Source organism: Gavialis gangeticus, unplaced genomic scaffold, assembly GCF_001723915.1.
Source record: "Gavialis gangeticus isolate Ggan-Ray unplaced genomic scaffold, GavGan_comp1, whole genome shotgun sequence".
In the NCBI taxonomy this organism is placed as follows: domain Eukaryota; kingdom Metazoa; phylum Chordata; order Crocodylia; family Gavialidae; genus Gavialis; species Gavialis gangeticus.
In genome coordinates this window covers 145435386-145447063 of record NW_017729025.1, presented here as the reverse complement: position 1 = coordinate 145447063, position 11678 = coordinate 145435386, and the positions used below count along the sequence as shown (strand labels likewise).

At 43.1% G+C, this 11678-nt stretch overlaps 1 protein-coding gene across 9 annotated transcripts in view; it reads right to left on the bottom strand.

Moving 5' to 3' along the window:
* NAP1L4 (nucleosome assembly protein 1 like 4) overlaps positions 1 to 11678 on the bottom strand; it is a 60809-nt gene that overhangs the window by 37716 nt on the left and 11415 nt on the right. For 4 of the 9 annotated variants that reach the window (XM_019519713.1, XM_019519712.1, XM_019519717.1 and 1 more), the window contains exons 2-5: positions 10843 to 10874; positions 7121 to 7181; positions 4917 to 5018; positions 3858 to 3999 (exon numbers count right to left, since the gene is read on the bottom strand). In XM_019519713.1, coding sequence (XP_019375258.1) covers positions 3858 to 3999; positions 4917 to 5018; positions 7121 to 7181; positions 10843 to 10874 — 337 coding nt within the window. Of the gene's footprint in view, positions 1 to 3857; positions 4000 to 4916; positions 5019 to 7119; positions 7182 to 10842; positions 10875 to 11678 lie in introns of all 9 variants that reach the window. The other 5 variants (XM_019519715.1, XM_019519720.1, XM_019519721.1 and 2 more) reach the window with 2 other exon arrangements.

Below are 11678 nucleotides of genomic sequence, written 5' to 3'. Positions count from 1 at the left end.
TGGTACCCTGGACCAACACACTGTGCTGCCTGCAGTATGGGATCCAACCCTCACACTGCATGCAGCTTGTCTGCCCAGGGCTAGCACAGGGGGTTGGTCCAGGTCACAGCTCCACAGTGAAGATCAAGCCTGTGAGCCATGTTTGACAACCCTGCATTAAAGAGTAAGCTTCATAAAACAGAGCACAACTAAAGTTATTTACACATTTAAAAGTAAGAATAAAAGAAAATGAGCTCTAAGCTTTCAGATAACTGCAAATAACAATTACAGCTAAAAAACCCACAACAGTTATCCCTGATATTTCTGATAAGTTTATGGTTTGCTTACTTTGAACATATATGTAATACTATCTAACAGTTTTGCTGTTCCTGTCCCTGTAGAACTCTTTTGCTAAGAAGGCCTTTCTACAACAGGAGAGCAGTTTGAGAGTCAAATCCCTTATGCAGAGCAGAGTGGGAATAAAAAGTTCACCTTTGCACCAGAGTAACTGCTAAGTCTAGGTTAGCAACAGCAGAACAACATAAAGGCTAAGCTGTAACAAACCTAAGGGATGAAACCCAGCCACAGATCCCCAGGACTAATCCCTTCACAAGCAGGAAACAGAATTGATTCAAGATCACCATCCCAGTTTTCTGCAACCAGAGTAACTCAGTGGTACAGTTCTCCCTGGATCAGATTCTAGCAGTGCAACCAACAATACACCCAATTATTTGGACATATCTATAGGACAATGTTAGAAACAGGACTTTTTTACTAGTCAGTTTCAAACAATACAAGATCATTGTTCATAGCAGGCCACAAATTAACATATGTTTAATTCAATTAGCACTGTTGCTCCTTACAGAGCATGGTGCACACAGCGATGAGTTCTTTGATGGCTGTTAAGTCCAACGCATAAGTATTTAATACAGTCAGTAAAAATAAGTCAGTCTATAATCACCTCTCTCAATTACATAGTATCAGAGCGATATTGTAGCCCTGACGGTCAAGGAATTACAGCAAAAAGAAAAGATTTCTGTAGACAATTATCAGTGTCCAGGGCTGGGCAAGGGCAGTGTGTGGCCCAAGGGCCAAAATCTGGGATGTGAGGGCAGTGCTGGCCCCCAGAGCCAAATCCTGGGGTGCACAGTTGAGGTAGGGTAACAGGGGGGCTCAGTGATCTAAATGCAGTTTGGTTATCATTCTTAAAGCCCAAATTTTGCAAAAAAATGCAATTTGATTAGCTAAAGAAAAGTCAATACATAAAAAAGAGGAATTATTGTGTTAATAACGTTTGCCTCCTTCATGTAGTTTAGTTTATACCTTATAACATTAGTACCTTCCAGAAAGGAAAAGGATCTCTTTTCCTACTTTTTTTTAAACATAAAACAAGAATAAATTTAAATTTCTTAACACTGTCATATGTTAATGTTTTTAGAAACACTAAAATACAGCAACTAGGAACTTGACCAGTTGCTGAACTTCACCATGTAATGTAGTTCAAAAACTCTGCCCACTATCTTCTTTCACACCAGTAAGAAATCTTTTGGGAATTAGAAGGATTATCCATGTAGCCCCTTTTTCACTATGTTGTGAAATATGGCCTTTTGGGGGGTTTCCTTTGTTTTTGTTTGCATTTTTCCTTTTTTAAAACAGGGTATTTTATTAGCCTGTGTGTGTACCACACCCTACAGAAGACTTGACCAACTGACTAGTGCTCAAATAATTGTATCCATTCAATAACCTAATAAAGGTTATAAGATTAGCTAGTATACTATCACATTAATACTTCCCATAAACAGGCAAAATGACCTCCAGTTTTGTAGTACTTAGTGCTTTAAAAGGGAAAAAGAAAAAAAGGGGGCATTTCACACCACTCTCCAACAACTGCTCTGTGACCAACTAAAGAAGCAATGTAACTCACTCAATTTTTAAAAACAAATACGTACCTTTAAAATCTGAGGATTGTTGTAGAAGTGAAAATGTAAAATATGAAATCAGTTTGAACCACTGAATACAGTATGTATTCCTGATGTTAAAATCCGATTACTCCAATAGCTCTATAGATGTCTGTCTGACAGAAATGATATTTTCAATATAAAAAACTCTGGCTAGTTATTTTTGTTTGATGGTGTAGTTGTTCCTGTCTGTAACCTTAGACCAGGGGTGGGCAATTATTTGGGCTGGAGGGCCACTTACAGAGTTTTGGCATGCTGTTGAGGGCAGGGGGAGAGGGCAGAGTGCTGACCAGGCCTCAGCCCTTCCCCCCCTTACAGCTGTTTACACTGTGGAACCCACACCCATCACAAGGTATGGGCAAGGAGTAGACTACAGCCCCAGCCCTGAGCTGTCATTGCCCTGACCACCCACCTGGCTCCTGGACACAGTTCCCCACCTACCCATAGCCTCATCCCATCCACTAGGGCTGTGTGGAATTTCAGCAGCCGTTTCATTTCAGGCCATTTCAGCACCTGAAACACTGAATCCAAATCAAAAGCGGAAGACTCAGAAATATCTCCGAAATGAAACGAGGCGTCCAAAATGTTTCAGAAATTTCAGTTTTGGAGCCGGATTTGCGGGGAAACAGCTGTACCCCGCTGCCCTGCCGTGTGACTCCACTCCGCAGGGAGCAGAGATCCGCAGCAGGGGTCTCCTTGCTGCCACTGCCCACCCCACACTGCCCCAGTGACCCAGGGCTTCATGGGGCAGGTGGTGGTGGCAAGGAGACCCCCAGTGCAGATCTCTGCTCCCTGCAGAGCCAGGTCACGCAGCAGGGACCAGCACTGCCCTGCCGTGTGACCGGGCTCTGCAGGGAGCAGAAATCCCCGCCAGGGGTCTTCTTGTTGCTGCTGCCCACCCTGCACAGCCCCACGTCACCGGAGCAGTGCAGGATGGGCAGCAGCAGCGAGGAGACCCCCATCGCGGATCTCTGCCCCTGCAGAGGCGAGTCAAGCGGCAGGGACCTGCAGGCTTGCTCACCGCTCTGCACTGCTTGCCCACCCCACGACCCAGCGTGACAGGAATCAGAGATTCACATGGGGGTCTCCTCGCCTGCACAGAGGAAAGGCCCTTCCCCTCCCCCGGACGAGCCACCCACAGCCCTATCCTGCTCCCCACTGGGGCTGGGCAGTAGGACTGTGTGAAGCTTCCCTTGCAGCCCGTTTGAAACAATATGGAGAAGGTTTGGCAGAGCCTAACCTCTGAAACAGATTCAGCCAAAATGAAACAACAGTGATCCAAAATGAAAAGCGGTGTCCTCTGAAACAGCTGAATCCAAAACCAAATCAAAACAGTCGTTTCGCACAGTGCTACCATCTACCTGGCCGAGCACACCGTACCCACGGGGATCTGGGGCCAGTCTGCCAAGAGACCACACGTGCCCACACCATCCAGCACCCCTGGCAGTGGGTGCAGGGCAGGGGTGATGAGGCAGCAGGACCAGGCCTGGCAGCAGCAACACTCACAGCAGCAGCCAGAAGCATAAGGGCAAAGCTGTATTTTGCCCACTCCTGCCTTAGACTGTGAGAAAAAAAGCCACAGAGAAACTAGAGTTTGGATGAACAGTCTAGATTCTCTAGACCAAGAGTGGCTAACCTGCAGCACAGGCACCATGACATGGGCAACCTCTATGTGGCACATGGCAGACTGGTGGTAGATAGGGCAGAAAGCAGGGAGCAGAGCAGCACATCAGGCAGGGAAAAGGGATCAGATCAGTACTCAGAGAGGGTGGGAGGCTAATTTGTGGCACATCTGCCAAAAAGGTTGGCCTCCACTACTCTTCATTGCCACAGGCAAAATTAGAGGGAAAGGTACAAAATAAAGATTAAAATCAAAACTACAGACAGAAATAGTGAGCAAAAGATTTAGAGTCTTCCTACCTTATCAAAGAGAGGCTCGTACAGGGCTGCATATTTTCTCTCTAAATCATGAACTTCTTCATAGAATTTAGCTTCTATATGGGCACATTGCACCTGGAGCTGTTTCAAGGCATCAATTCTTCTTTTCACTGCTTTTGGTAAACTGGAAACAAACAATTCTAAGTCTAAAAGGTTAACTATTTCACCACCATCAGATATTCACTGTGAATTACCCTGGTGTTAATCACACAGAGGTTTGGTGTGCTAATAGAAGCCATGCACATTTCTTCAAAACCCATTTAGATGTCTGAAAAGAATCTTTTCCTACCCATGTTTTCCTCAAAGATGTTATCTTCCATTCCATTCCCTCCCCTGTATTTCAAAAGAGCTGAAATTAATATCTTTGTTTATACAACAAGAGTTAACTCGTCTATGGAAAAGAAAATGGTGCATTTTGTAGTGAAAAGAAATATATAGACAAAATTGCACGCACACACACTGCCATCATTAACTTTCAACTGTTAGAAGTTTATATAAAATAGCTGGTATCCTCCTCCGTAAAATAAGCAAAAGCCTGCAAAACAGAGATATCCAATTGTGAACGCCAAACTAAAAAAACCCCAAGGCCCAAATCTAATACAAATCAAGCCTTCCAAAGCTTGTTAGAACCAACTGAGTTGGTTTCAAAGCAAACCCTGAAGTAGACTGAACAAGAAAAGAATATTAGAGGTGAATAAATTTCAAAAGGAGTTGAAACCTTCACTCTATCCAGCTTCGTGGCCCTAGAAAGAGCATACATCCTGATGGGGAAGGAAGCAGAAGGATAGCTGCACTGTCAGATAAGTGATTGGAAACCCAATTAAGTTTGATAAGGTATCAAACCATGTGCAGTTAAAGAACCAAATACTAAATTAAACCAACTATATTCTTTTGGTTGGGACATCATATCCAAAAACAACCTTTGCACTGCACATTACAGAGGCAATATTCCTTTCTCAGCCATCTCTCTTCCCCTTTATCTCACCTAAAGAGTCAGCCTTCTAATTTTTTTCTTGTATTATTAGCATGCTCAGTACTTACGTTTCAATATAGCTTGAAGGAGTGTGAGATGTGTTATCAAGTCGCTCTTGAAGAGCTGCCAGGACTTGTGGATTTTGCATCACCTGATCTGCTAGCTTTTCTACAAAGGGACATGCAATAAAATCTGAATATATTTGGAGCAAGGTGATGCTCTATTACAGATTTTTATTTTTGGTACTGACTGCACACGTCCACACAGGACACTGACCGCACAGTAGCTCAAGACTACTGCACTGTAGCATCATGTGGCAGAAACTAATGCGATGCTACCGCGCAGTTCTCAGGCTACTGCACAGTCGGCATCACAAAAAAGCCATTCATCGGGCACTACCATGAAGTAAGGCAGGTTATTGTGCAAGTCATTTAGTACTTGTTTATCCAAGCACCAAATGACTGCGCAGTAACAACTGCACAGTCAGTGTCTCATACACACGTGGCCACTAAGCATTTTTGTTTAACTTTTGAATTGTAACTAGTCATTTTATTACTGAACTGTTAGCAGCAGCAGTACTGGCTCATTTTTTAAACACAGAAGCAAGACAAATGAGCAGATGAATGGATAAGGAAAAAAAAAAAAGTGTACAAGGATACCAAGTGAATCTTCCACTTGGGATTCCTGTTCAAACCTTGTCACTAAGGCTCACAGCTCGAATATGGCATCAATGAATTCACCATTTCTCCCTGGAGTCCCAGCTGGCAACTAAAGCATCCCAATTGCCACATTAGCCCCAGCTCTTAAGCCATCCATAAACTGGGCAGGGAGGGAGGGAGGAGAAAAGATCACTAGCACGGCCAATAGCAAGATGATCTTAGTAGAAAACTACATGTAAAAATCTTTTCCACCCTTAAGGGTGTATTTATTAATGATTAAGGGTGCATCATTGTATTTATATTATTTTAAAAAAAATACATCTTATTTACTCAAATCCAACACAATGCCCCTTCTCCCCCTCCCTAAAATCAGCCTGTGAGGACAGAAAGAGTGCCATATCTTGTATCCGAGTACCACCCTGGGGCAGGAAGCAACTCAGCTTTGACCCTAGGCTGAAGCTAGAGCTGAGCCACTGCCTGCTCCAAGCTGGAATGGCTCAGCTGGAAAGGAACGGATATGCAGATGAGGGGAATGGAGGGGAGATTGCAGCCTGCTACTTCACCTTTTGCCTTCCCCGCCCCCACAGCCAGCCCTGCCCCCCCACCACCCAGCTGGCCTCTCCCACCTTACTTTCTGCTCCGGCTCCAGTTCCTGTCCCTCAAGCCCTGACCTGGCCTAGCCAGGAACTGCCAACCACTTCTCTCTGGCTGGGCTAAGCATGGTCACTACTGATGCTGAGTGCCCCAATCAGGAACAGAGCTGAAGCAGAAGGTAATGGGAGGGATCACAGTGTGAGAGACAGAGACAGGCAGCAAGGGACAAGAGAAGGGTCTGGCCTGCCCCCCACCACTGCTGCTTTCCCTGCCATAGCAGTGAGGGAAGGAGGGGAAGCAATTTAAAGACAAGCTTCCACTAATTCAAAAATTCTATATATGGAAAATGTTTTCATATATAAAATTTTTTAATTGTATATAAAAAATTGGGCAGGGTCATCTTAAATTCAAAATAATCTTGGATTTGAGTAAATACAGTACGTCAAAAAGAACATTAAGATCACAAAAGTCAAGCAGCCAAGTTTGGCAATGTGAGAATTCAGGTTGTCTATGCAACCAGAACACAGCCCCTTGCGTTGACATATGACACAGACTACTTTAATCTGAAATTTATATAGCTGAAATTTATATTCAGCCAGAGGCCCTTTGCAACTTCACCAAAAGATATTATCTGGCAAAGGCACTTCATGCATGCTTAAAATCTCAACTTTAAAAAAAACAGATACACAAAAAAATTGACCATTTAATAATGTTCTCTAATTATTTTCACAATTAAACAAAACTGAATTAGCTGCTTTCCTCTCAACTCTAAAGCCTTTGCTGCTGACCACACTAAAAATGAAAAAGTGTTGAACCAGAACTTATTTGCGAGAGTGCCATGAGCAAATAAAAGAACCTGACGCAAGTTCAACTGGCAAATGTCCCTCAGCCCAGGAAGTATACGTATGCAATTTCAGATATTAATATTAAACTAAAAAATATTTATAAGTTTCAGCACAAGACACAGAATGCTTACCACCCTCAGCAGAATTCCGCATAGTTACTTTTTACACTTTACCTTTTTTGTCGCTTGTATTTTTAGCAGCTTCCACAGAATCTGAGGCAGCATCTTCTGTTTTACTAAAAAAAGTGAGAGTCAGATTCATACACTAGAAAGAATCATGACTTTGATATAAAGCTGTCACTACAGCCAGACAAAAATCATGAAAATATCTGACGTTACTTATGAAACAATGACACTATAAAGTAGGATATGAAATAAACAAACATTTAAGCAGGCAGATCCCACTTAAGCAGTGGTTCTCAGCCTTTTTAGATTCAAGGCACCCCTTATAAATTGCCAGATTAGTTTTCACTCATTTTTGTCTACAGAAAAATAGAGCAATTTTTTTGTTGCAAAAGAACTTAAAGACCACAGCAGGGCATAATATATTTAACTCGATGGATTCCTGTTGGACATCTCTAGGTTTATTTCATGAAACACGCTTGCATATCTAACAGTGCTAACACTGCATGGCACCCACAAAAGGATCTCAAGGAATCCCAGAGTGATGCATGACCATGGTTGAGAATCACTGCACTACAGGATTTTTTTTTGGTCATCAGTGTCTTTAGATGACTGAGTGAAAAGAACTAGCTTGATTTCTACACGGAGTAACCAAGGGAGCTATATAGTCAGCACCTAATTTTGGAGACAGAAATTTTTACATGTACTGAACAAACACTGAGTTGTAGCCAGTCTCCCCTGGAGAAGCAGATGCAGGTACCTGGGACATGTACATGCCCAAGGCTCATTTTCTTTTCCTGCATCACAAATACAGAGTCTGTGACTGGAGGGCAAAAAGAGATAGATACTATTATTCCACAGTTTGTCAGCTGCCATTTCCACACCAATTTGTATCAGTAATGAATGTATTCAGATGCAATTCCTAGTCCAAGCTGCTTTTTATATTCCCATTTCAAAAAAACGGATATTTGAGGTCCCCAGTTTTTCTTTTTTGGGCCATTTCTCTCTGACTTACTAACTCCTATTTTTATGGCATTGTTTTAATAATTTCAGCGGCTAAAAGACATGTTTATTTTTAAGCATTTCTTTCAGTTTTTATCTATTCACATTTTCAGGATTAAGCATGATTAAGGGTGTGGGGGGCAGGAAATTTAGTAAAATTTAGAACTCCCCCCCACACACAATTATTAGTGCAGGTTTAAACCGCCAGGCATGACAAATGTAACTAGAGACCAGAAGAGGACAGTAGCACTCTGGAGCTCTGGGAACATGGGGAGAGGCAGCAGCCACCCAGCCCAGGGTGGGAAACAGCTCCCTGTGGCCCCTTAGGGGGTGAGCCCTGTCTGGTGGGCACTGGTGGCAGGGTAGCCTGACCCCCTGACAACCATGGCCTCCAACCCCTCCCAGCAGCATGGGAGCAGTGGCTGGGTCCCAGCGGCACCACTCGCACATCCAGCCCTGATCCTGCAGGGGCCAGGCTGGGTGCACTGGGAGTTTGGCACCCTCTGCTGAGCTGGGACCCAGACAGAGTGACCAACTGGTGATACCAGGCTCCCAGCTTCCAAAAGCCATACCCCCAACTTCCAGTACAGCCTTACACGCATGGTCCCAGCTCCTGCAGCATCCCCCCCGAGCTGCTGCCAAAGCAGCAGTGTGCAGGTGGCATAGCCATGGCTCCCCCAACCCAACCTAGGTGAATCCCACCAAACCTACCCATGGGGTGAGCAGCTGGGTAATCCAAGGAAAGTGCTCCTTTCCTCAGCTACAGCGCTTTGACAGATGGTCTCTAATCAGTACTCTAACTAGTCCCATCAGAACACTACTCTGATGCAATTACCTCTCTTGCAGCATGGAAGCCATTTCCTTTCATCTTGCACGTTTATTAAGTTAGAGAAAAGGGGGAATTGCAGGTTCTCACAGCAATAAATTAAATTCCACTACAAGTATTGTGGACTACAAACCACCATGATTAGAGATCTATTTTTGTGCTGGTTTCTTCAAAAACAAAACTTCAAGCAAGATAGACAGACCACATTCTCCACATCCGTAAAGAATCCAAGAGCTTTGGAAAACCAGTAGTACTTCACCCCCAGTGAAAGTCTGTCACAAGGTGCCTCCATCTTTTCAGTTACAAAGATCAGTGATCTCTGAGACCATGATATGGCTTCCTTCTATAAAAGCCAAGGAAAATGGCAAATTTGGAAAAAAACAGGACATGACAGCTCTTATTTAAAGAGCACAGGACCTCAAACTGTTACAGAATTGGTGAAACAAAGTCTACCTGAGCCAAGAAAATAGGAGGTTACAAGAAAATGAAGACCAGGAGCAGTTCAGCTGAAATCCACAGACCACTTTTGCCCTTGTAAAACAAGACTTTTTGCACAACAATACGGATAAACGGATTAACCAAAAATATCTCTAGGATAGTGAATTATAACAGCAATAGCACCCCTCAGATATCTAGAGTTCGAGACAGGCATGTACCAATGCCTATATTAGTTTTGGGATTATTTTGAAAATGTATTTTAAATTATTCAAAATTGAAGTCAGGGTTTATCCTTATAAAAAGATAACCTTAAAAAAAAACCCCAAATCCCAACAACTCTCGCTCTGGGTGGTACGCTGGTTGTAAAAGTCCTTCAAATTCCCCAGCAAAGTAGGGTCTCAAGAACACAGAGGGTAGGCCAAAATAAACAAAAGCTGTTGATTTGCACAATACAGACTGTTCTCTATTAAGGGTTCTTCTATTTTTCACACATTTTCTTATTAGAGGAAAATTTTGCAGACCACCTTCACACCTATCCATGCTGTGGCTTACTAGCACCCTTTGACAACTACAGCAACTGTTTACAGAGTAAATGATACAAGACAAGAGAGGTATTTTAGCAGGCTTTAATAAAATTTAGCTAATGGATACAATAACAAGGCCACACCATTTGAATGGTCAGCAAATAATTCCTAGGCAACCTGTAGTTTATGCAGCAGAATTTGAAAATTGCTGAAATTACTCTCTAAACTCACTCCAAGTTCAAACGAGAGAGAAGCAAGTACAACTACAACTTAAAAAAAAAAAACACAACCAACTTTCTTCTATCATCAACTAGATGCAAATTTCTCATGGCAGTGTGTTCTGATGCTTATATTGCACCATGCCTTACCACCACAAACATGGGTATTTACATGAAATATAAAATGTAAAATTAGAGCATCAGCTTTGCAATCCTTTGTTATTCCTTAATCATTTATTAACAGATTTATTGGTACCTAGACGAAGGAGTCATTCTGGTTGCCAAACCCACACAGAACCAGATTTGCATTGATCATTAAAAAGAGTTTCTAAAGAAATGAGTGAAAGTCTAACCTTCAGTCAGTACTTTCCTCTAACTGGAAAGGAACGCCCTAATTTCAACCAGCGTGGCAGTTTTTTTTGTTTTGTTTTTTATTTAAAAGCCCCAAAACAAATAACCTCGACAGCAAGGTATTTTACCAACAAGCTGAAAAGTGCTAGCACTACTACTTGAACTACTCTGTTGACCATCTTTAAAATGGGCATTCCCATAACTAAAGATAAACTAAGATAGTTTTTCAATATACTTCATTCTATGAATCATTTGTTCTAACCTGGGAAACCCCAAAATGTCATACATTATGCTATTTTTTTGCTTATCCAGGTTTAGCAAGGTTATCTTTACCTAAGAAAGTAACATCTGGAAACTTCCAGCAAGGGGCAATATTAATTTAAAGCAGATACAGAATAAAAGCAGTCCAACTTACCTGTTATCTGCCATCTGTATGCTTGTATCCACCTGCAAGTTAACATTAAAAAAAGTTTAGAAAACTAAAATACTGTTAAATTCTCTTGGATAAAAGTTTCCAAGTAACTGATTAAAACCAATGGATGCCTGCAGTAATAGCTGAAGTATACCAACTATGATGTAGCAGATTCTAATAGCCATAAGCAGGAACTCACATACTGTACATCTTTCAGTGGAAGTTACTTATACCAAGTATCATCTGAATTTTAGTTTGTAGGTAGAGGTACTCTGATACATCGGTCCAATATTGGTTCAGTGTCAATATAAAGAAAATTAACTGCATCAGAAATCAGCTTGATGTGGCCGATAATGATAAATGCCTCATACATGCACGCAGCCACAGAGTAGAACTTAGGCAGTGAGGAGCATAACCCAGCAGCTTAGAGAGCTGCATGCAGCTGGTAAGTCTGGTGTGGTGGAAGGAAAGGGACTGGGGGTGCAGATCAAGGTTCCTGAGGTAAGGGAGGGAGCAGGATTGGAGTTGGGGCAGGTGCTGCCCAGTTGGGACAGGGGGAGGCAAAGCAGGACACAGGACAGAGCCACAGCTTGTCCGGAGGGCACAAAGGGAGGAGGGGCAGCTCCCACTGCTGCGCACATCCCGGGAGGGCGGGGGGGTGCTCCCAGATCTGTGCAGGGTAGGCTGGGGCCAGGGCTGCGTAGGGCTCTTCCTGACAGGGGCTTGGCAGGCTGCTCTCAGGGCAGAACGTGACGATACTGGGAGCGGAGGGCAGGGCTGGGGGGCTATGGCAAATTTTGGAGGGGCCGTAGCCCCACCACCACCCTGTAGCCCCCTCC